The sequence below is a fragment of the Oxyura jamaicensis genome, chromosome 1 (assembly GCF_011077185.1).
Source record: "Oxyura jamaicensis isolate SHBP4307 breed ruddy duck chromosome 1, BPBGC_Ojam_1.0, whole genome shotgun sequence".
Classification (NCBI taxonomy): domain Eukaryota; kingdom Metazoa; phylum Chordata; class Aves; order Anseriformes; family Anatidae; genus Oxyura; species Oxyura jamaicensis.
This window is the reverse complement of record NC_048893.1, coordinates 102,846,804-102,873,088: the sequence shown is the minus strand read 5'-3', so window position 1 is coordinate 102,873,088 and position 26,285 is coordinate 102,846,804. Positions and strand designations below refer to the sequence as shown.

The window sequence follows — 26,285 nt, the reverse complement described above, 5'->3', positions numbered from 1 at the left end:
TAAGTATTGAGGATAGAAAGGAATTAAGAAACCTTGTCTTCTGGAAGGTCAGAGTTTTGGAAAAGGCTGGGAACATTGTGAAATGGTCAGAAGGAAGGATGCAGGACACTGCATAGTCAAAGCTCTTTTTTTTATTATTATTATTATTTATTTATTTTTTAACCTTCATTTTCCTGAGTTGTATAAAACTAGATAATGCACTATAAAAGGAGTTTAAAATGAACTTCCTTTTTTCCAGAGTTTGCTGAAAATCTTACTACAATATTGCCTTTAACTTCATCAGGTCAGTATCCTTCATAAAACAGAAACTATTTTTTGTTATCCGTACGACAGAAGAAACAAGAATTGTTGTTCAGCTGGTATAATTTAGCAAAGCTGTGTTGACTGTAATTGATTCTTGACAGGTAGGGTCCTTTCAGTGATAGTTATCAGATCTTCATCATTTCTGACCATTTGAGAAACCAGTGATCTAAAGTCTGTACAAAAGCTGTAAGAGCATAATTGGAGGATCAAAACAAAAGTTGGATCTCTGTCAAACAGCTGAGTCACACAATGAAGTCTTCACAGATTCAGACAGGTAGATGAAGCTGCCTAAGCTCATGCTATGGTAACTGATATAGTGAGCAGTGTTAACAGAATTTCATTCCACTGACAGTCTGGAAGTCTTATGACAAGCCAAGATAATGCTTGACGTTTTAATACTTGGCTTATATGAGCAAAGTATTTTTCAGTAGTCTAACATTTAGTCACTGTTGAGTAGTCATTAGTACTCTTTATTGCCAATGGTACAGCTGGAGACTGATAATATACTGGTTTTCTCCTAGTTATCCCTTCTTCTGGTATGCTGTTTCAATGTGCCTGTGTGTCCTATGGTCAAAAGAAAGCAGAAAATGGGAGTGAGGGGGGAGGTGCCAGAGGAAGGAGGAAGGGAGCTGGGAGTTGTTGGCATCCCAAGCTGGATCTGGAAAAAAATGTTACTAGCATGGATTCCTTCCTCCTTGCTCTGAGAAAACCTGCCTGAGGTCACAGAATCATCAAATATCCTGAGTTGGAAGACACCCACAAGTATCATTGAGTCCAACTCCACACTCTGTCATTTTTGTATGCTCACTAACACTGTCAGCTTCTTTGTTCTTTCTTTTTCAATTCAAAGCCCACATTTTACCCTATGTGGTATATTTACATCTGTTGTAACGTGGTCGTGCTCTCTCTTTTGAGCCTAAAACCAGCTTTATCCACATCACATGTTCTTTAGATTGCTTAGTAATTGACCACATGGGATATGTGCTTATACTACTGATGCCTTGGTCACTGGCCTATGCTTTTACTCTTTATGCTTTTGTTATCAGCTTGCATATGCACTTTTGGGAGCACCTGTGACAACCCTGTTTTTTCTCAACACCCTTCAAGGTGTAACTTCCTGATGCTTGTCTTATTAGAAAAGCCTGCTCATGCATGCGTCCATATTTCAGGTCATTGAATGGTTCATTCTTCCCAACATAATGCTCCATTAAATGATGCATAGATAGGTATGTATATAGGTAGATACATACATATATAATTCTTTACAAACAACTGTGAGGCTGTGAATGATGTCCTTCCCTGAATGCAGCTTTGTGAGAACAGTCCATCCAGATGCACCCTTCCTGCACCTTCTGCTGGGCTCTCCTCTCTGCCAGAAGAGCTATGCCCTCATGTTTGCTGACATGGAATGGTCCATAATCCATTTAATTAAAAAACGGCCTAGCTTAGTTTAATAGTGTTTGCTAGACCAGCATGTTTTGATAGAACATTACTAGGAATTCTTCTTGCAAGTTTCTGCACTAGTAGGTATGAAAAATCAGGAACATCTAACAAAAGTAACTGTCTGTAACGTCCAATGATCAGCAACTTCTGCCAGCAAAAGTCATTAACTGGTGGTGAACTATAGAGAAGGCCTTACTGTACCTCCTATTATTCCTTCTAGCCCATCATCTCATCAACTGAGAGAGTCTGCTGACTGTAATGACACACAAATTTAAGTCCTAATGTAGTCAGTAAAAATAGTACAGAGGCATACTAATGCAAATTCAAAGAGGAAAAAGTGACCTTTTGGGAACCAGAAACTCCAGAGACATCTTCAGTAAGAGGAAGACTGTTATTTAAAAAAATCACTAGTGGGAAAGTGTATTGGAATAAGATTTTTTTTTTTTTTTTTTTCCAGAATTATTTTCAATTTACTATCATTAATACAAATCTACTCGTGTACCTAGATATTTGATTATTCCTAAGTATGTATAAACATTATGTCTACGAAGCTGGTGAAGGGCCTGGAACATATGTCCTGTGAGGAGTGGCTGAGGGAACTGGGGTTGTTTAGTCCGTAGAAGAGGAGGCTCAGGGGAGACCTTATTGCTCTCTACAACTACCTGAAAGTAGTTGGGAGTAGTGTGGAAAGCCGGGGGTCAGCCTCTTCTCACAGCTAACTAATGATAGGACTGGAGGGAATGGCCTCAAGTTGTGCCAGGGGAGATTCAGATTAGAAATTAGGAGACATTTCTTGTCAGAAAGAATGGTCACTTGTAGGAACAGGTTGCCCAGGGAGGTGTGGCATCACCATTTCGGGAGGTGTGGAGTGAAAGGTTGGACCTGTCACTCAGGGGCATGGTTTAGTGGGTGATATTGGTGGTAGGTGGATGGCTGGAACAGATGATCTTGAAGGTCTTTTCCAACCTTAATGATTCTGTGATGAACACATTTATGTGCATATTTCCAGTATGTTAGTGCAAAATACTAGACAGATTTGAGTCTCCTCACATGCTGAGATAACCAATATGTTAAGCAATGTTATTTATATTAAAAAGTACTTATACATTTAGTACTACTAATAAAGTCATAACCTGTCTTTTTCCAGCAGATCCCATGAGTCTAGTTACAAGCTCCCTGACATCAGTTCCAGGTCAGAACTTGTTTATTTACCAAGAAAACATTACTATTTTTTAAATAAATTTATATATATATATATATATATATATATATATATATATATATCGAAGGTACTGAAATGTATAGGACTATGTATAGAAGAATGAGATTTAAAATACACTAGGGTTCCATAATAATTTTCTTATGTTTATTCTGACATTTGACCATCAGAATCAAACCAATTAAGGTGGTATTACTATATCATTACCTAAGATGTGGGTTTGGGGATACAGTAAATAGTGCAGATCTCAGAAGATCTGAATATCTGCTTCTTGGTTCTGCCCCAAAAAAACAGAGAGGGGCTACAAAGAGCAAAAAGTAGAGTTCTAACCCAGGGTTTGTGTTTGCCCAGGTTCAGGACAACTCACCACAAGCAAGTCCACAACTTCAGGTAGGTAACCTCTTTTGGGGAAAAGAGGTTATATGAAACAGTCTGAGATCTTAGAATTGACTGTTTTTGTACATTCTGTTTTATATAAATTCTTGCATCCCATTCCTGCAAGTATACAATATGCGGGTTTAGCTTTTATTTGACTAGGGAGACCTCTTAAAAAAAGAGGGAACTTACTAGACTGTACATTCTACAAAAATGCTTTGTGTATTATACACATACTGATATGCTAATATTGATTATTATTATTAATATGATAATACTGATATCACAATATTGATACCCCTACTGAATGTTCACTTTTACTTCATAATATTTTTTCATGGTTTTGGGAAATCCGTAACAGATAGCAAATTCTCACATTACTTCTGATAATGGAAAGACAAAGCTGTTCAAATCTTTGAAAATCTCCTCCAGCTTCATTAAATGGTGAAAAATATATGATATTTATAAGAATTTCCAAACTCGTCTAATGTATTTATTGCCATTTCTTAGTTGAGTACAGAAATCATATTGAAATTTAGGGTAATTTGTTGTTTCAAAAAGAAAAATAAAATAATAATAATAAAAAAAAGTCAAAATGTTTTACTAGAAAATGTTAATTTCTTTATATCCAGTAGATGGCAATGCTGTTTAGTTTTATGAGTTGAAGAATAAAACTAGAATTAATCATGTCATTTTTAAACAATGTTTTCTTGTGTATTGGGCTGTACATAACATACTCTGAGATTATTGGTAGAGGTTTTGTTCTTGGTCTAGAAAGCACAGTCTCATCTTTGCTTATCTGTGTCAATTCATTTGTTGACACTACCACCTCCAACACTTGTCTTAAATATTTTTGGTTTAGTTCAGCTACCAGTTGGATTCAAAATGGCAGCTCTTTTGCTTTACACTCTTTGTGTTGCTAACATGTAAAGCATTTTGTTAAGCAGTTTGAAATGCTGCGGTACATCCAAACAAATTCCAGTCTTTGTCACTTATACTGAATATCTTACACATATTTACTTAATCTGATTAAAGAGTAAGAGTTGCATGAAAAATAAATCAAGCAATAATGTCTAGAGGATGCAAGAGGCTGCTCTTTTAAAAATTAATATTTTTGCTGCTTGCATAAGAAATTTTAGCCTCTACTTCTGAGCATTTAATAAAGTAAAGGAGCTATGTAGAGATATGTGTATTTTCATAATATTTAATAGAATTTTCAAGAATTATTAAATTGTTACTTATCCAAAGCTGATATTAGCTGCATGTTTTTGTTCACTTTAATATGACCTATTTCTGAGTTCTACGGATATCTAAGACTTTTATATACAGCTTATATTCTGTGGATGAACATTTATGTTCTAGCAAAATGCTATCAGTGAGATTCCACAGTTTTAAGGGTCAGCCCATGTATTCTTTTTTTTTTTTTTTTTTTTCAGAAATTTGCTCTTAGCTTATGAATTTTACTTTCAAATCTGAAAAGAATCAGGTTTCTGATATTTCTAGTATATCCAAATCCAATCTTAAAGGCTTTAGTTTTCAAGATCAAAAAATAAGCTTTTTTATCACGATGAGGTTCAACATTGTGATGTGTTGAGATTGAAAAAAATAAACTGAATTTTATTAAACTCAGAACAGAGATTTTTCGCTGTTATTTAAACCAAATGGCAGATCTCATGTTATTCAAGCATAAGAAATTGGAAAATGTGTTTATTATATTATATTGTGTTAAATAGTATATTTATGTAGAGGAAGAAGGTGGGAATTCATAGAATTTTTCTTCCAGCCCTACTCCAAACTTAGCTTCAAAAAATGTCACTTGTCAGAACTTCTTCACTCTGTTCCAAATTTACCATTTTATTATGTGATATTTCATTCCAAACTTTTAAAAATGCAGTTTTGTAAAACACAATAGAGGGGTTGATTTGATTTGTGCTAGAGTAATCAAAGGTAAGTCAATTTTCCTTTATAGTGTAACTGCATTACTGCTTTGTTGTTACTGTTGTTGTCCTTACTATTTCAGTTGAGTGCTTGCCACTTGCTGAAGTTTGTGCTGATGGTGTAACCTGCATTAGAAAAGATTTATTTTGTGATGGAGTCTTGGACTGCCCGGATGGTTCAGATGAATCTGAAAAAAGATGTGGTAGGAATGTAAATCTCTGCAGAACAGTCTTTTTGAACATACTTAAACATACTTAAATTCTGTAAATAATTTACAGCCAATAAATTGCATAATGAAGTCTAAATCAAGTCTAGCAAAAATAATAACAAGAGGGATTGTTACAATAATTATCTTGTAAATGGATTTTTTTCTTTTAAATTCTCATTAATAAGCTAATATACCAGGGCCCGTGTTTAAATTTCTGCAATGTTAGCTGTAAAACATCTGGCTTTTCCTGCTAAAATCCCCTATGCTTCAACTAAAAATGTACTCTCTAATACTAAAGCTATACTGAATGTACTATATGTTTAGATAAGTTTGTGTAATTTCTTCATGCGCTTTTATTAAAATTATGAATTACATTAAATGATAACTGAAATTTTCCCTTTGAGAAATAATTAGATGCCATTGAGGATTTTGAAGAGAACTTAAAACTGTTCATAAGGCAATATAGAAAATGATTTTTTTTCATTTCAGTGAGAACAAATTTAGATCAATGAGACACCTTTATAAAAACATAGTTGCTGTTCAATCAGAAAAGTTATTTTTCTTAACAAAATCAGCAGTCTCTTGCACACAAAGGAAAACCTATTCTCTCCTGCCTCCACATTCAGAGACTTAGGTGGGGTGGTGAGTGTGTACTGCATTTTGCAGCCACAGATGTCAAGTGTGTGACTCCTGCTGTGGCAGGAAATGTAACTTGGTTTGTTGACTGCACTTGCATATCTGACACAAATGTTTGATTTGCTGGCACCACAGTGAGACATGCAAGATGATGATGTAAACATCTGGGCAAAAGGCTCTAGGAGACCCTGCTTGAGCAGGGCATTGGACAAGATGACCTATAGAGGCCATCCTTCCAATCTCAGCTATTCAGTGATTCTGTGAAAATGTTACAGAACTACGACCTGATTGGTATATGATTGAATAATAATATATATATATTAAAAAAATAAAAATAAATAATGCATTCTTCACCACCAGTGAGCTTTTTTGCCCAGCTTCCCTGAGCATCTTTTCATTCAGTTGCCAATGTTCCATTTAGCAGTGAGCACTGAAATTGTACCAAGGATTCTCTCTGTGTTGCTGGTTACCAAATTTTGTGTACAGTTTTCGGAAGGGAGGCACATGTGTTAATGTTGCCTGCATTGCTCTTCACAGTCTCATCTCCCAGTCTCTAAAGTTTGCTTGCAAAGAGAACTTTTAAAATTTTCTGAGAGATGTTGAAACAACGAACTCCCTGATTATTTTATTTTATTTTGTTTTATTTTATTTTATTTTATTTATTTTATTTTTATTTTATTTTTTATTTTGTTTTATTTATTTTATTTTTAATATATCTTTTGTTAGTAAAGGAATCTGGAAAGCTTGCTGTGAGAACATATTTCTGAGCTCTCCTGGGAAATATGGTGGGGTCAGTCTAGTTTGAGTTTTCAGAAGCATGTCAAATGTTGGACTCTGCTTTAAAAACAAAGAAGAAAAATATTCTTTAGAATTTGAAATAATTTTAAGAATTTGAATATAGTCTTTGCAAGCCTGTTTCTGAAGGCTGGTGGAATGCTGACCCCATCTGCAAGTGGAATCTTCTTTAGAAAAAAGGTGAATTGCAGACCTGCCCATTACCTTCACTTTTCTGAGTGCAGCCAGCTCAGAAGGGAGACTTAGTTAGGCCCTTTAAGGAAAACATCCATCAAAATACTTTGGTAGAGTATCCACTGAAATGCATCCAAATCTTTATTTATCATAACAGCTGCATCCAGCTAGATCATAACAGTGATGGGCTCTGAGCAGGTCTCTCTACACTGGGGAAATCTGAAGGTCCTAGGGTAGCTTCAGCTAGACCTTTGTTCCATTGGAGAGGCTGAAGTAACACAGCTCCAAGGAGTTATTCAGTCTTTGATTTCTACCATCACACTGTTCTTTTGAGATGTGGGTTTTAGTTTAGGTATTCTGGTGGGCTTTTGTTTTTATTGTGGATAGAGCTAAATAAAAAGTGCAGAACCTTATAATAGTTAATAATTACTAGCATACATCTCATAAAAACAAATGCTTTTTAGTTAGTATTAATTATTAGGTCTCATTTTAAAAGCTTTGCTCATGATTTATTAAAGATACTACAATCACATCTGTTACATAAGAGGGAATTTAATTAATATTCATACATTGATAATTCACCTGCTTACATTCAGAGTTATGACTCAGCTGTGCCCTGGAGGCTGAATATGAATTCTACTTGAGCAGAGTTTTTCAGCTGAGGCATAGCCTCTGATGCACATGCCTTTCTGGATCTGATTTGCATCTCTCCCTGACTCTCTTCAATATAAAAGTTGTGAGTGCCCTGCTCCTTTCAGCTGAGTATATTATTTCTTGATCATAGCCAAATTTCACCAGTCAGTAAAGAATATGCACAACTGAGCTGAAAAGTACAGGAATATGCATACAACTTAAAATGGGCAGAAGAAACTAGCTGTAGTTATAATTCACTTTAGGGAGCTGGATGGGTCGTCTCTGTTCATTTTCACTGATGCCCGGTATTTCTAAGCAATTTATTCAGTTGCAATTAAATTGGCAGATTAAGCTCATAACCTTAAAAAAATGCAGTTCTGGCTGGGGGACAAATTGTTGCTCCATCACCCTTACTTTACATTTTCAGTCTTAAAATTTTCCATCCAAAAAGCAGAGAGCTTTTCTAAATGTATATATTTAGATTTCTTAGCAGACTTTGCAAAAACAGTGGAGTGAATGGCAATAAGCCATATGCACATTTGGGATACCTGCCAATTTTTCCATCTTTTTGATTTTTCACTTATGTCCCGTCCCTAGAGTAACAATACAGTCACATAAAGCTAAAAATGTCTAGATTTTCAGAAGTGCTTCAGGGTTTTACAAAGAGATGTACAGGTGATACATGATTCTTGCTACAAGTACACATAGTGGCGTTGCTGCTGTTTAAGCAATTTGGTTTGTTTTTCAGTCTTGATTATTTTTCTGTCTAATACTTCTGAGTTTATAGTATGTTAGCAGTTTTAAAATACAGGATACATGTGTGAATTTTAATGGTCTCTTCCTGTATTAGACAGAACTCAGGAAAATCTAAGATTCTCAGCAGAGTTTCAGACAACTGAAAACCTTCATTTTTTTGCATTAATTGATGAAAATTGAAAGGTTTATTTCTGGTTCTGCAATGGAGTGCAGTAACAAAAGACCATTGCAAAAGTACAGTAAGCAATTTCAATGAAAGGGTCTCTAGAGAAATGTGAAAGTCTGAACAGCACCTATTAATAATATCCGGCAATGCTGAAAAGCAGCCATGTAGCCTGTAAGTGTAAGGAAAGGGGAGACTGGAGGCTGAGCCCAGAAGGTGTTCACCTTGCATCCTTTCTTTACGGTTATTATATGTCTAGGCTAACATTTTGTGATTATATACATCATAACATTACTAGAGTATAGAGAGATTATACATATGGAAGCCAGCAAGTAATGCACTGCCTTTGGCGGTGAAAGGGTCTGTTGAGTGAAATATGTGGGCTTCATCTGACTGGTTTGGGGAGCTTCTCCCTGGAATTCAAGGATAAGAGGATTAAGTCCTCCTCATGTGCCTTGTATGCAACATAAGTAAATAGAAATGGACAGAGATGCGTGTTGGGAAACAGTTAAAGTAGTTCCTACAAAATACGTCTCCTGTCTTATTAGAACAACTGAAGCTCACCTTAATTTTACTCTTTCAACACTAGTAGCACCAAGAGTGAGGCCTTCTAGTTCATATTATTTGTTACTGCTTCACTGACTATCTTGTACTGGGGTCAGCTGCTTTGCTGTTCCTGTTCATGGTATCTCTTACTGGTTTTGATGCTTTTCTGTGTTCCTCATACCTGCTGGTTTCCATTTGGTGACTGCATGTGGAAATAGGTGTACTGACACCTGAAATTCATCCCCGGAGTATAGCCAGAGTTTCATTCTGGTATAAATGAAAACTAACCTTTTGGATGTTAAATAAATTATATTTTTTTTATATAATGTCTCATTTTAATGTCTTTATTAATAATTTCTTCTTTCTGTCTGCTATTTCAGAATGTTTTATAAATATTGACTTTGGAAAGATATCCACAATGTTTTCTTTGTTCATTAATTAAAGAAATTACACTGTTTGGGGGAGATGGTTGTAAATATTATCCCATTGGTAAATACAGGGAATGTATGAATTCAGATGGACAGAAAAGGTACTTCTATACCTGCTCTAAAATTGTAGTCTAATCTGATTTAAAAAGTTATATAAAATACTATCTCTCTTTCATGGACCTGTTTTCTCTATGTATTTAAAAACTTACATGGTCTACTTTCCTCTCAATATCCATGAAGATTGCAAAATGGAATATGTTTCTATTCCAGCTTATGCATCAGACAAAATTGTTAGTGAAATTCATTTTACATGGTCTTTATTAATTCAATATGACTGAGCCTGACAGAAACAAAGCTTAATTTTTATTTTGTTTTTGCTGTCATGATGGACAGAAAGAATTTTATGTTTTTAAATGAACAGACTAGGAGCCCTGATTTATTATTATTTTATATAATAATTTCTCAGAGGAGTACTATGTTCAATAAAATTTCAATTTAATTTCCAATATGATTGATTATTCATCATTTGAATAGTCATTATAGGTATGATTTCATTTCTAATGTTAATGAAAAGCTCTAATTTCTGGTTATAAGCTTCAAATTGATGAACTTACCTCTCCAGATAGTCTTGTACAGTACTGATTATATCCTTACTTGAAAGCTTTCTTGATGCTTTCTTAAAAATGGGAAAAAAACAACATCAGAGAGAATCCTGGCATAATGTTCAGTGACGATGCAGCAAAGTCTTAAACAGTGTTTCAGTGTCTTCTGCAATTACATAATTCAGCGTGAATTAACATTTCCAATATTGCTGAGGCTTAGAAGTATAGATTTTTTTTTTTTTAAGTAATTGATTTTTAAACTCAAGAACATGCATGAGATGGTATAGTACACCAAGAAAACAAAACTAATTAAAGCCTTTTGAAAAATTACATGATGATGGATGAGATTTACCTTAGATGAATGAACTCGATAGCTAGCAGGAAACTGGGAATATCCATTTATCTTTCTGAGTACTTAGTAATATGTAAGGCGAGGAACAAGGGAGATCATAAAAATAGAGGGAGCAATAGTGAACCATATCCCTTTTTGCATTTATTCACGATATCAAGTTTCTGATAGTGCATGAACTCATTTTAAGTAGCTGAAGACAGGAACTATTAAGGCAGGATATTTTTTCCTTACAAAGGTAAAAATTAAAATGAAAGACAGTTGGATTAGTTGAATCCTATGGGATTTTAATGAGTGTAATTGGTTTACATTACTTTGGATCAGCTGGATTGTTTCTGATTTAAACTTGAATTGTCTGTGCTGCTTTTTTTCACATATAGTACTTTGAGACTAAATAGTCATAAGAATTAGAAATGGGAGTTGGCTGGTAGTGTGTTTTATTTTATCTTCCCAGTGCTGCTTACAAAATATTTTCTAGGTAATACTTGCAAACCAGTATATAAGGTCACTCTATTTTGGCTCTGCTTCTGTTTTTCAAATGACATTTTTACAAATGTTCTTCATTATATCTTTACAGCTGCAGTTTGTGATGGAAAATACATGCTGACTGATTCTTCTGGGTCTTTCCACTCTATGAATTATCCAAAACCATATAATGCAAATATTGTTTGCCGATGGATTATACTGTAAGCCATTTTCCAACAGTTTTTAGCTAAGATTTCTTTGATTATGAGGTGTTGTTGTTTCCTGTACCTTATGCCATTTCTAATCTCAAATACCCCAGCATAGAAAATACATAATACATAATGGCATTTTCTCCCTTGTATTTACACAGCTTTTCTTTAAAGATTTTCAGGCCTAAAACCCATAACTATACCACAAATTTTCCCACTTGCAAGGATTCTTTGGCACGATTTTGATAAATCTTGTGTGTTATATGCATGCATAGGGACATATTTTTAAGCTCACAAAAAAGTATACAATTCAAAATAATTACAAGTTATATGTTTCAAAGTATTACAGTACATACCAGTGTTTAGGTACTTTTTTTGTATAAGACATCACTGTTATTAACATCTGGAGTATTCAAGAATTCCCTTGTTCCTCTTTATAGCCCAGGGAGAACAAAAAGGTAGCCATAGTACGTGATAAATCTCATCTTCATGTACTCACCTAAAATAAGTCAATGGTCATGAGTTTTAAGCTCCTAAAAATCCACAGAATTATTACCAGTTCAAAAGTTGCTGATCATGGCTTTGTAATAATAGCTGTTCTTTGATTCTGAGAAGTATTTATTTGGTAGAAGAGTTTAAAAGTAGTTTAAGGAAATACCTCTAAAATTGAAAAAGATTTGAAATTCTCATTCCCAAAGGCCCCTTTCACAGTGCTATCCTTTGAGCTTGTTCAGGACTTTCATCTTCACCTTTATACTTCAGGAGAAAGTCATAGTTTTTCTTCTCTTTAATACATTAATTCCTTCTCATCTTCAACAGTACCATTCATCAATAATTACTGGCCACAGATGATGTTAAAATACAGTGTGTTACAGGAAAAACACAAGATTGTATATTTCAGTACATACACCTAACTTGTTTCTCAGTTCATGGTGTTAGAGAATTTGAACATAATAAATAACTTTGTCTCAAGTGAACTACTGCCTTCTAAGCTGTTAATTTTGCTTCAAAGGTGGGTATAGTGGCAAGAGGCATTGTACTGAGTAGGTATCTACACAGGCTCTGTAACTGTCAAAAACTTAGTTTGGGAAATACTCATGAATAATTGTGAATAATACAGTACAGGTGCTGCTGATCTGTGTAATTACAGATTGATCAATGACAAAAGCAAACATCTGGTTTTATTTTCCAGTTATCTGCTTTGGAAAATTGTAATATCACTGAGAATAAAGGCCTGAAAAGTTCAAATTTTGGGTCCCTTTAGAGCAGAAACGTTCCTATGAGGGAACCTTTTGGGTTTTTCAGTTACCAATGAGAGACATTTTGTACTATTATTTTTATTATACATATGAAAATGTGTTAAAAGTTATGTTGTAACACATCCAAGATTTGCTTTGTCTTCTGCCTTTCTCTCTGTCTAGAATGATTTCCTTGTTGTCGTTGGGTAAAACATTTACATTTTCACCCCTCTAACTCTTCCATGAATGAAGAAGTAATTTCCTCTCCTTTCAAAAGTAAGAAGAGTGAGTTCAGTATTTCTCCAACAGATTAGTTCATCTTTCCTTTTCAACTATTGTTTTACTCTTTTCAATCCAAGGATATTTTTTAACTGACAGAGACACATTTTTCAAAAAATGCAAATACTTACTTCATGTTTCCCTACTAGTCACATCTGATGAACACCGGTAGATTGATGTTCAAAAGTTATTTTTACTGAGTCTCTTAATTACAGAAAACAAACAAACAAACAAAAAACAAAAACAACAACAACAACAAATGATGACATAAGAAGCTAAGATAATTTTGATATTACAACTTTAGAATTTGGACTACCATGTATGTAACTGTTTAAATATAGGTTACTACAGCAAAACAAAACCCAGTAATTTTTACACTTTTGTTTTTTAAATGACTTCTGCTGTTAAAATTACTGGATGATGATTAGGTTTGATAACATGTTCCCAAACAGTGGTTTTGAGATTCCCAAATCTTCATGTAAGTACTATTTTGTGCAGGAGACTTTTTTTTTTTTTTTTTTAACTTTTGTAATACAGATTTGATACACATATTGATACTATTATACCACTTCTCTGACTTGGTGAATTCTGCTGGAGCAGTTAGATGTTATCATCTGTCAATAACATGCAATAAAAAGAGATTTGAAATTAATGATCCACAGAGAAAAAAAAAAAAGACTGTCCAACTGAATAGCATGTCTTAGATTTTAAGAAAATTGAGTTCCTAAAATATACGTGATTCCAGTGAATAAAGGAGTAGTTCTACTGTTACAAATGGTTAATTCCCTATTCCATCAGTAGTTTTACAAACTAAAAGTTAGCCAAATAGCTAATCTTGATTAATAATATTGATTGGTGTAATTTCAGTTTGCTTCTGAACTGATTTTTTTTTCAAGCACACAATGAATTTACGACAATCAAAAACAAGCAAACAACAACAATAACAACAGCAACATTACTGGAGAACACGGCTCTTAATTTATTTTTTCTGGTTTATTTTCCTGTTATCTTAGAGTGCCTCAAGGGTTGTCGATTAAACTGAACTTCACTTCTTTTGAGACACAACAATTTGTAGACAATCTAGATATTTTTGAAGGTATAGGACAAAACAAGACTTTAAGAGGTAAGGTTATTTTTCAGATGATACTGGTTTTTCATTAATAACATTTAAGTAGTAAAATAAGCATTTTGAATTGAAAAAATAAAAAAACAAAACACAAACCTATGTGTGTATGTTTAAGTGACAGAATGCATCTGTATACAGTTTTCTGTTAGACAAATGATCTTGATATACTTAAATACTCTTATGAAATAACCAGAAATATGTTTACCTATATATAAAAAATCACAACAATTTTACAGGTCTTATTTGATCAACAGGTCTTATTTGAAAAATCTTGATAATTTGAACAGTGCCATGGTCTTTCTGGGTTTGTTTTTCATTTGAAATATGTTGTCAGAAGATCCTTTAACATTGCACACAGTGAAATAAAATTAAGGCATTTAAACTGAAGCTGATAGAAGTGCTATGGTGCTCCCTGCAATTTATTATATGCATGATGTTACTTCCTATATATTCTATTCTGGAAAACTGGGATTCTCACCATTTTTCATGACTCAGTCTGTCCAGATGAATTCCATCAGAGATGGAATACACATACTTGGAGATAAATATCTCGATCAGGAATATTTCTAACTCAGAAAGATCTTTATTGTATACTCCTATTTTTGGAAGCAGGGAGAGATTGGGAATGTAGAATAGTAAGAGACACCTGAAATACAGAATGGAGAAATTCTACCCCTCCAGTACTGCTCTGAATATAATCCCCCTTTGGGATTTAAATTTCTATGTGAGAGAGTGATTCAATAATATTCTCTGCCGGAATCATTAAGTTGTGTATTTTGAAAGACTGCTGTGGGGTTGACTGGTGATACTGCAAAGATGTAAAGACAATGTTAAAGACTGTCCTTCAGTGGGTTGCCTAAAATGTTCTAAGGTACACTTCCAGTAGACTCTACATTTAAGTAAATAAAATAATTTTACAGTAATTCAAAATTTCTTTAGTCCATGAAATTCTGTAGACATATATACTAATTATGTAAGAGAGTAAGTATATATACTAAAAACACATAGTATTGTTATTCTAGAGTTTCAGAGTGCTTATCTGTAAACCTCTAGAAAATTTGCAACATAATAAGCATGAATAAGATTATAGTTTTGAATATATGGGTATTTTATTACAAAATAAAAATATAATCACAGTGTAACATAAAAGATGTTTCTCCACTAGCTTATACCTATATTGACAGGTGAGATGGGATATGCAGAATAATTATATGGCAGCCAAAATGAATGGCTTCAGGGTTTCAAAGGCCTTGTAGACAGGATCACAGTACAAAAGAGAGAGCATTCTTTAAGACTCAAAAGACTAATCCAGCGTGTTTTTATAACAGCACTGGAGATATTAATGCACATGTGATTTTTATTTTTTTTTTCTCTGACTATTTTATTCTGCTTGTTTTCAGCTTCTCTCTCAGGGTCTAATGCTGAGACAGTATATATTTTTTCTCACGAGGCTACAGCTGAGTTTATATCTGATTATTCTGAAAATTACAATGGCTTTAATGCAACGTATTCTGCATTTAATGCAAATGAGCTAAACAGTAAGTGTTCTTTTTTTTTGTTTGCTTGTTTTCTAGAATGCTTGGTGAAACTATATTTTCAGTTTAATAAAATGGAGATGAACAGGGAAGCAGTATTTTCTGACCTTAGTTCCTTAATTTGCGTCAAATTGAGAAATTTCATCCTATTTTAAAGATCATATCTTTGATTTCATTAGGACTGTCCACAGGCCTACAGGCCTAGATCTGATAATAGGGTAATGCCTTACAAAGACTGTGTTGTTAAAATGAAAAAGTAAAACTCTGGCCATATCAGATGGCCTTCAGATTCCTCACCATCAGTTTGTTCACTGATAAGCACTGTGGAATCACCAATGCTTATCACTATTCTGTGATCTTCAGGTCATACCTGTTCTCCAGAGTTTCTTATAATCTAATTCATTGCCACAAATAGCAGTCCCAAGTGGTAAAATTACCATTCAGAAAAATACCTTCTTCGGTGACTAGACATAAAAAAAAAAAATCCAGATGCAGTAAATCTATGGTGACAACACAATGCAGCAATATGACTCATGCTCTGGTATTCTTTAGTAGTTAAGAAAAAAAAAATAGAGGCAGATTTGGCAAGTGAAGGCGGCTTCAGCTGCTACATTTTGAGAAGGATATGGATGGGGCACTTGATTAGGAAGCGATACAAATTCTTGTTACGTGGAAATCCTTGTTATGGGCTCAGCTGTGATTCAAGGCACCATGAAGAGATCAAATTATGGGAAGAAAAGTATTGAGAGTGTTGCAGCAAATAAATATGATCAAATAAGGAGCAAAGGACAAAGAAAGAGACATTTCTGGTGTGTAAAGCATAGGTGTAGGCTCTGATGGGAATCTCAGCTGGAGCAGCCCAGACTGCATCTAAGAAAAGAGGAGGATTAGTTCTTAGTGTTAGTTATGCAAGGGGTACTCTCTCATTTCCCCACCACTTACTGGTGAAGGATCAAGAAAGAAGTTTGATGAATAAGTACAAGAGCATGTCAGGCCACCTTCAGTGGTGTATTGTTTACAGCACAAATGACACATTTATTTGAGTAATACTGTGGCTTAGAAGAGCAAAATGAGAGTCACCATGGCTTCCAATTTTCAAAAACATTTAAAAAATTTACACTGTTTGTCACTTGTTCTTATGAAATTCTGAGAACACACTTAATGTCTGTCATTTTTATATACTAGAGTTTCTTATTCACAGATTATGAGAAAATCTATTGCACTTTTGAAGATGGCTTTTGTTATTGGAGGCAAGATTTGGATGATGATTCAGACTGGGAGAGAATTCAGGGCCCTACCTTTCCCCTTATGAGTGGTCCTGATTTTGATCATACATTTGGCAACATGTCAGGTAAGATCAAATATAATTTGCTTGCAACTTAAAGGAAAAGCAACTTTAGTTATATCACTGTAAGCTGTTTTCTTCATAGTGGTATTATTAGGATGTAATTTTATCTGCCATAAAAATGAGTCTGGGCTACCGTACAAAAAAGTTTATGCAACTGATTATCAGCTTGTATAAATACATCAAAACTAAAAGAAGAAACAAAGGAATATATACATTGATTGAAGTGTGAGGTATTGAGGAGTTTGGACTCTATTCAAAGTGACTTATCTGTTTGCTTAAGGGGAAAATAAATAAATAAATAAATTACTTTTTACTGAAATTACTTCTTTTTCATCCCAATCTACCACTCAAAATCTCTCTCTCTCTCTCTCTATATATATATATATATTTATGTAAAATTGACCTGCAAGGTACGTAGGGTACCTGTGACCCCAGTTACAACTGCACTTCAAGAACACTAATTATCAGCACACATGCAGAACACAAACACAACACCAATAGTTACAGCAAAATAACTTAATTGGAAGAGCAGTCGCATCATGCATGGATTTTAATTCAACAGATGATACTGAACAGGAATTTCACTATGACCATATATATTCCATGAAAGACAAATAACATATGCAGTGATAAATAACTGTAAAAAGTGCAAATTATTCTGGCAAAAGTTACTCATTGGAAAAGAAAAATATTGTTCAGTATGTTATTGCATACAGATTATTCTATCTGAGTAAATGATCATTTTCTAAATAATATTCAGAACATTGTTTTGTCTCCCCTCTCAACTCCTAGGGTATAAATCAAATGAAAAAATGTAAAATTTACTTAATGAAACTCTTGACAGTGATTTCTAGCTGTCTTGAAAATGTTAATATATTCTTATATGTTTTACTGTGCTATATCTAAGATGACATATAATGTTGCCATATGTAATGTTATCTTTCTGTTGAATATTCATATTTCTATTATTTGCATTTGAAGTAAACCTGCAAACTGCAACGTTAATATCTAGTTATTACATAGACACTGTAGTATTGTTTCACTACTCTTGAATAGCATGGGAATTAATACATACTTAAAAGACCTCAAGGCCTCAAGACTAAACCTCTGTAATACTGTAGACCTCCACTGGAAAATATTTATTTCAGTTCAAATTAAGCTTAAACCTCATTTTGCTTTCTCCACACCTGACTGTGTTGTACAGTATTACACTTCACACCAAAATGATACAGGTAATATAATAAATATTCTAACAGTGAGAGTGCCAAAGGAAAACCACATTCATTACTGGACAAAATTTCCTACATTTATTCTGAGTTCTCAGAATGAAGGAATGAAACAAAAACAGGACCTGTCATGTTGAATCTAAAATGAATGCCATGCTCATCTTAAAGCTAGACACCATGTATCTTTTAACGTGTGCTTTTCTAAAGCAACACAGGAAATTATTCATATTTCAGACTTTTCTTTCATGTACTTGAACTTTCTGTGTGAAAAAGCTAGCTAATTTAGAAGTGTAAATAACAAAATATAATATAGTGTATTAATATATAATTATATTTATGTAAATAATAATTATATTTAATGTAAATTCTATGTGTATAATATTTGCATTTGTAGATAATAGGTATATAGGTTCATAGATATAATAAAATCTAAGATTATAGACAATATTTCAGTAAAGCAATAATTTTCTTTTAGGACTTTTACCTATGCTTAATTTTGCTTTTCTTGTGACAAACCATAATGTGTCCATAGCCTGTCCTCACATTATATTTCTGTTTGGCAACAAGAAAGCCAAATTCTCAGAAGGAAGGAATTAATTCAGAAAAGGATTAAAAAAATAAACAAATAATGTCCTTTCTTGTTTATGTTGCTTCCCCTTGCTATAAAATATTAATGTAGTCACTCTCACTCCCAAAACACACCCCATATTTTCCATTATTATGTGGATAAAAATTATAGCATGTCAGGAAATTCTATTGCAAATCTACAAGCAGTGTCAAACAGGGCGACATTTTTATAAACTAAGTAGAAATCACTCAGGTAAATTCCTGACATTAGTGAAGAAAAGGTGGATCTCCCACTGACTTCAGAAGGGCTAGTTTCTGATTTCATGTCTTTCTCTGAGGACCATCTGACAAGCTTAGAAGCTCACTTTAATGTTCTTGACTGATCAATATAACTCAGAATCATTGTTCACTCCTATTTTGTCAGGAATCCTGCCAGTCATTAACTGTGTGCTTAATATTACTGATACCATTTTTAAACACAAAAACTTGCCCTCATCAAAAAAGGAAAAATAAACAACAAAAAAATAATAGTACTACTGACTAAAATGTGCTCATTATTTTGCAGGATTTTATATTTCAACACCCATAGGACTTGGATTCAGAGAAGAGAGAGTCCGGATTCAGAGTTTGCCTTTGGTCTCTTCAGATCCATCTTGTCTAAGCTTTTGGTATTGTTTTGTAACCTCTGCAGATTAAATCATTCCTAAATACGTAGTTTATTTAAGAATAAAACAAAATATTTTTCTTTCATATATATTAATGAAAGTCAGCGTGCTAACCATACAAGCCCACATCTGTTTGGATTTCCACGACCAATCTAGACTCCAGATATTTTTACTCCATTATAGGTTTGTCTTGCAATTAGCTTTAGTTCCCTTTTACACCCTGCAACCAGCATTTATTTCTATACAGAAATATTAAGAATCCCTGAAATGTTTTTGTTGTGAAGCTTACCTAGGCCTACAGAGAATATACAGCAAAAGAGCAAGTAAAACTTCTGGTTTTAATTGTATAAAATGTTTCATTTTGTTTTCACGCTCAATAAAGTTTAGTTCCAATTTAATAAAACTGTTTAAAAAATAAAAGCTTGATATTTTTTTCATGAAATTTCACTTCAATATAATATTATAAAATATTGTTCTTACCCCTCTAGGTATTACATGTACAGTCCTAATGTTTACCGTTTAAGTGTTAGCATAAGTGATGAACAAGGTGTGGAAAAGATAATTTTCCAGAAAGAAGGAAACTATGGAAACAACTGGAATTACGGACAAGTAACTTTAAATGAAACATCTGATTTTAAGGTTTGTTAAGCTATTAGTCTTTCATATAATTATTTTAGTTTAATTGATATCAAAGTTTTCTTCTAATGTTCCACAGCTTTACATTTATTTTTATAGGTATTTTGGTTGGCTTGTCTTTCTATACTAGTTTTCATTGTTGCAAAAACACTGCCAGAAAGGTGCATTTACCATCTGAGAAAGTGAATACATCTCTGACTGGGGTGCATCACATTTCCAGGAAATGTGTGTTATGAGATATCAAGAAGAGAATTATACTTAATTATAATAGTTTATTTACACATACTAAATAATTCAAAGACATCAAGATGTTTTTTATCAGCACAAATTCCTTGGTAGCAGGATTGCCTTAAATATGTGTATATTAGAATGCAGTAACAAGCCATCAGATGATAAATTGCAGTTGTACATGGAGATATGCCATTAGATCAGAAGGGCTGGACAGATAAGTGATACAGAATGTTGTGTGTTAAAAATTACATGTATTTATATAAAATAAATAAAGTTCTTGAATAATTTTAAAATATGTTCATCATTTATATGAAATTCCTGCATTCCTAAGAATAATCTGTCCAGTTTGCATAGCTTTTGTATTACAGGAAGTCCTGTCTCAACCCTGATGCTCTCCTCTGAGTATAGCACCAGTGTAGATTACAGTGGAAATAAGAACATTTGAGAAAGAAGACTAAATAGTTCGGTATAGGAGGCTGGAAGATGTTTCATTAAGTTATAACATTTTTTTTTTTTTTTTTAAATGAATTTCAGGTTATCTTTGATGCCTTTAAAAAGAATGGTGCCAGTGATATTGCCTTGGATGATATTGGCCTAATGAAGGGAAAATGTAATGAAAGTAATTATGTAGAACCAACTGCATTTCCAGTTGTTATTACTACCCCTTCAGGTCCCAGTAAGTAAACACTACTGTTGATTGTCATTTCCTATTATTGTATTTGTGTTTGAGTGATTCAAGATTTGCAATAAAATCCTTTCAGTTTTATAAAATTACCTCCACAGCAATATAAAATTAACTTCAGGATAATATGTTAGGGATCATATTCCCTGCCCATGGCTCCATTCATAGCAAAAGTACTGGTAGTTTCACATCTTAAGCGCTCTGTACATTGTCTTCCAAAACTTGAAGAGTGAAAGAGAAGTTGTGATGGTTTAATATTGATGGGCAGCTAAAACAGCTAAACTCTATCACTCTGCTCTCACACTTCCTCACCTCAAAAAAAACAGGGAGAATATACAATAATATATATATATGTATATATATATATTTATAAAAAGGCTCACGGGTTGAGCTAAGGATAGTTTAAATAAACTAAAAGAAAAAAAAAAAAAAAAAAAAAAGGCAAAGAACATGCAGAAGCAAAGAGAGAAAACAATTATTTTCTGTTTCCCATCAGCAAGCAATGTTCAGCTACGAACTGTGAAACTGGTCCTCAATAAATGTAGTGTTTTTTTGAGAGGTCAAACATTTTCATAAAGAGAGCCCACTCTTCTCTTTCCCCTTTCCCACATTTTATTGCTGAGTGTGACATCACATGCTATGGAATATCCCTTTAGTCAGTTTAGGTCAGCTGCCCTAGTGATGTCCCCTCCCCACCACTCGCCCACCCCAATCTACTGGTTTTGGGGAGGGTTGGAGGGAGTCTGAAGGCTGTGTCAGCCCTGCTCATAAATAGATAAAAACAGTGGTGTGATACCAGTGCTGTTCCATCTACAAGTTCAGAGCATAGCACTATATGGGTTGATGTGGGGGAAGTTAACTTTCCCATCTAAACCCAGTGCAGAATTCAGAATTTGTTTCTAAAATCTGTAATTAGTTAAGCCTCCAGGAATCCAGTAAAGGGGAGGGAGTTAAAAAGAGGAGGAGGAATATAACCTCTATATTTAAAATTATAAACAATAAAGGAGTGAGATAAGAGAGTTAGCAAGATCACATAATAATATCATCAGATGTCTCAATAGTTATATGTTCACTGAGCTCTGAAAATACATACACAATGAAAAATCTCATATTTAGGGGAATGAAACAATAATAGTGTCAGAATGGTTTTAAAAGAATGGAGCAAGATCTGTATGAATGCCAGATACCCAAAATGGGTGTATTATCTGGAACAAGGCTCAAAATGAATGAGTTCTTTTCAATATGCATTTGGCCATATTGTTATTTGTACTATATATGATTACATTAAAAAGGAAAATTAGAGCAATATTTGCTCTGAAAAAATCTGAATAGGAAAACAAAAAAGATGGAGTTAGTAGTTCTGGTGTGTGAGGAGATGAGCTGCCACCTCCAGTCCTTTCTCACGTGGTCTGTGTAAACACACCTTGGAAGTTAACTTCAGGCAAATGATTAGTGGTAGAAAGTCTCTGTAGTAAGTAGTAGCTGAGTGCTGCTCTTGAAACACCAAAGAAAACAGCATTCAAACTGTAGATCTCGACCAAAAGTATAGTGACAAAATGTAAATATTCAAAAAAATGAAGTGGTCACGTGGTGTATAAATCTGTATAAAATGAATTAGGGAGGATCTGTGTTATCCTTCAATATGATACAAAACCACAGTCTAAGCAGTTCCTGTGTAAAAACTGACTTGGTTGCACTCTTACCTCATCGAGGCATGATACAGAAATGCCGTCTGCAACCTGATGAAAAATGTGAATATTATCTATCATCTTCAAAGAAGTCTGATATTACGTTGATGGATATGGTGCAAGTTTACTAACAATGACAGTTTCACTACAAATGTCATATCTATAAACAAGAGATGAAAGAATTTGCATTGAGCTCATTTCCTTTGCTAGACCTAGAGCTTCAGTGAGAGGCATTTACATCATTCACAGTGCCACAGAAGCTCATTGAAAAGTCTGATTTTTTTTTGTCTGGGTATGGGGTAGGGGAGATGGATTTGCTTTTGTCATTTACACATACTTACAAAAGACTGTCAGCTTACACTTTCATCTAAAGCAAGGATTGCTTTAATCTTCTTATTCATTCATAACTTGTCTTTTAACACAAATCACAGTATGGAAATTGTAGTATAGATTCCACACTTTAGATGTGTATGTTAATATAAAGTAAGGTTTTGGTCAAAGCCAGATTTTTTTTTAATTATTATTATTAATAATTTTTTTTCTGTAAAGGTCATATATCATTTTCTACAGTGTTGAGAAAATCCTTCATTATCCTTGATGAAACGACTGAGGTTATTCGTGCTGATTATTTTTTTTTTTTTTTGGTTCTCTAATTAGCATCTGGAATACAACCTAGAATAACTCCATATAAATTTATTTTTAAAGATTACAAGAAATTTTAAAAACATTTTTCCATGAGCAAAATCAATTGCTTCCATTGCTTTTCCGTGTAAGACAAAGAAGAACAGATCATTACTGACGTCTTACATGTAGCCAACACCAGATCAGATTTCATCATAAGTTGCTGAAGTTCAGCCATTAAGAAAGTTGGTTTTGCTCTGCTCATGTCATAAGATGAATTTGGCTATGAATTCTTTGTCCAGGTTTGCAATAGTTCTCTACCTGTTTCTATGGGCATTAATAGTCCATAAGAAAACGAATGTAAGTTTTATTTGTTGTTAATGGTACTTACAGAAATTGTCACTGTAACTCATATAGCTGAAACATAATACACTTTTTAGTGAAAGTGTGATTTTTAACAGTTCCTTTGCCTTTCAGAGAGTTCAATCTATTTTGACAGGTTTGATTTAAAATAATAATAAATAAAATAAAACAAAGCAAAATAAAATAAAACAAAACAAAATAAATAAATAAAAAATAATAAAAGGCTGTAAAGAGAAAGTTCAAATCCTCTTGTATATAGTGGAACTTTCTCCCAGTGGAATTCAATGGACAACCTCAGTAAGACTTGTATATTATGAAGTCCTTATAGTAGAGACTCACAGCATGCAATTCTGACAGACATACCAAAATACAAAATGTAAACCAATAAGGGGGTAATATTTAAACAAATACTATGTTGATAAAATCATGTTTAATTAAAGTAATAAAATGAGAAAAACAAATGGTAGAATTCTTCTACCTTTACTTCTGTTTCCTGGAAATGTTAGAAGAACAGTGTTTGTTTCTGAAAAAAAAAAAAAAAAAAAAAGTAATTGAGAGCAGCTGAAGTGGTAAAACAGATTTCTTTCCAATGGTACAGCTGAAATAACATAAATAGGATTTCTCAACATGCAGTAAAATTTTGGGATATGAAGCTGATATACTCTGGATGTAAACCACCTTTCTGTACTGTATATTGAAAGAGAATATTGAGTATATACAGCACTGTTAATTGTGTGTGTGAGAGTATTTATATGTGTGCATATGCATATCTAAGTTACTTGCTTTTATACAAATATTATGTTTATATATATGAGTGCAAATAAATATTTAGGATAAAGACTTCTTTTTTTTTTTTTAATTGGAACTGTTGTTTCAGGGAAAGAACAAATGGCTACTTTTACTATTTAAAAAGATTTAGCTAAAAGAGTTTTTTGACTCCTGATGAAATCAAAATGACAGTATAAGTTCTTAAAATACTCACATATCACATACTATATGTTAGTGGAGTGGTTGAGATCCATTTTTCTAAAAACATTACATAATAGGAAAATTACAAATCTTGCTGTAGTCAGTCTTTTGATGTTCTGTTTCAGAATATATGCAAGCTTTTGTACATTGTTTTGCTGTCATTAGAGTAAAAGGTATCATAGTTACCAAGGCAGATATTTTAAGTGCCAATTTTGTTGTTGTCATATATCTAGATAGCTATTAAGATATCTTTTCAGGCCAAGCATAGATGTTATTTGGCTGTTCAATATAGACTTAAACTGGAAATTAAAAAAAAAATAAAGTCTTAAATTTTTAAAAGCATTGACCCTTTCACAATTCTCCCATTTAGTATATAAATACTAGGTGTGCTAGTTAGTGTTGCCTGACTCATTAACAATATATGACACCACTTCTTTATAGATGTATTCGCACACAGTTCTGATGCCTTCATATACTGCATTAGAGTATGTTTGGAAAAGTCTGAGTACTTGAACAGACCTCTTTGGTGTTTTTCTAAGTTCCCTCCTTTCAAAATCTTCATCTCCATGAATTTATACTCTGAAATTGCACTGGAAATTTTTATCCATTTATCCTTATAGAAGTTCAAAGATTTTTCACTTCAACAATATCAACTTTCCCCCAGTGGGGAGAATAGTAGATATGCTATATATAATAGCTATATTTGTTTTGAAATATGTGGGTTTCAAACCTTCTTGCATAAAAGCTTAATTTGAAAGTCTTATATTTAATTGATGAGTTAAACAATAGTTGTTGCAATAATAATAGTTAATTTTTAATACATTTTACATGTTTATGGAATGAGAAAAGAAACTTCTCTTTATTTCTTAGCCAAGATGAACTGCAAAATGGTGAAAACTCCACTTGAGAAATTTTTTAGAATTTTTTGAATGTTTTTCAATGAAAAAATTTGCTACCAAGAAACTTTCAGGTAAATTCTAGTGGTTTCCATTATAGATCCGTATGGTCTTGCCACGAAGTTTATTTCCTAGATGACAAAATGGGCTTTAGTATCTCTGCCAATGCTTCAAGAAAATCAATTAGATAATAAGCAAGGCATGATAAATGCATGAATGCTTATATTTGGGGGATGGGGAGGCTTCCTGTCTTATATAGATGTTTTCTAGTTTTTATGTTAATACACTAGGAAATTATACAGTTTTCTTCACATTTTCTGTCGTGTGCAGCTTGCAGACCAGTAATTACCAAATGAAACAAATTATATCCTTTCCTGCCTATGTGGGGAAGACTTCTCATAACACCATCGTGAGTGCAGTTGTACACCTCGACCCTAGCACTTCACAGTCAGCATTGTCTGACCTACAGATGGCACGAATTGTATGGGTCAGCAAATCTGCCACTGCAGCTGATAGGGACAGTAAAGCTCTTCCACACCTTGCTTCCCCAAAGGAAGTGGAGTGGTGGCTTATGACAGTTAAATGTTCAAGCTTTATAACAATAGGACCATAGCTGGACCCTTACAGTGTTAATATTAAATTGAATATCTTCTTCATAAAATTATTTTTTCCAAATTGTCTTTGTAGACAGATGATTGCAAAAATAAAGTAATAGATGAATTATGTTTTGAAATGTTTCTTTTTCAGATGACTGTGGAGGACCAGTTGAACTCTGGGAGCCAAACAGCACGTTCAGCTCTGAAAACTTTCCAAACTATTATCCTAATCAAGCATCATGTAAGTCATTCTCTTCTAAGTCTTCAGGAAAAGTTTAGCTGGATAAAGGTTTTAAATGTGCTTTCAAATACTGTCAAGAAAAAAAAAAAAAAAGAAAAGAAAAGAAAAGAAAAGAAAAGAAAAGAAAAGAAAAGAA

The 26,285-nt window shown here is 33.4% G+C and overlaps 1 protein-coding gene across 1 annotated transcript in view; it reads left to right on the top strand.

Moving 5' to 3' along the window:
* TMPRSS15 (transmembrane serine protease 15) overlaps positions 1 to 26,285 on the top strand; it is a 69,983-nt gene that overhangs the window by 21,848 nt on the left and 21,850 nt on the right. Inside the window, exons 6-14 of the mRNA XM_035315425.1 lie at positions 239 to 283; positions 11,146 to 11,254; positions 13,773 to 13,882; positions 15,286 to 15,423; positions 16,622 to 16,771; positions 19,127 to 19,229; positions 19,715 to 19,865; positions 20,628 to 20,769; positions 26,060 to 26,149. Coding sequence (XP_035171316.1) covers positions 239 to 283; positions 11,146 to 11,254; positions 13,773 to 13,882; positions 15,286 to 15,423; positions 16,622 to 16,771; positions 19,127 to 19,229; positions 19,715 to 19,865; positions 20,628 to 20,769; positions 26,060 to 26,149 — 1,038 coding nt within the window. The remainder of the gene's footprint in view (positions 1 to 238; positions 284 to 11,145; positions 11,255 to 13,772; positions 13,883 to 15,285; positions 15,424 to 16,621; positions 16,772 to 19,126; positions 19,230 to 19,714; positions 19,866 to 20,627; positions 20,770 to 26,059; positions 26,150 to 26,285) is intronic.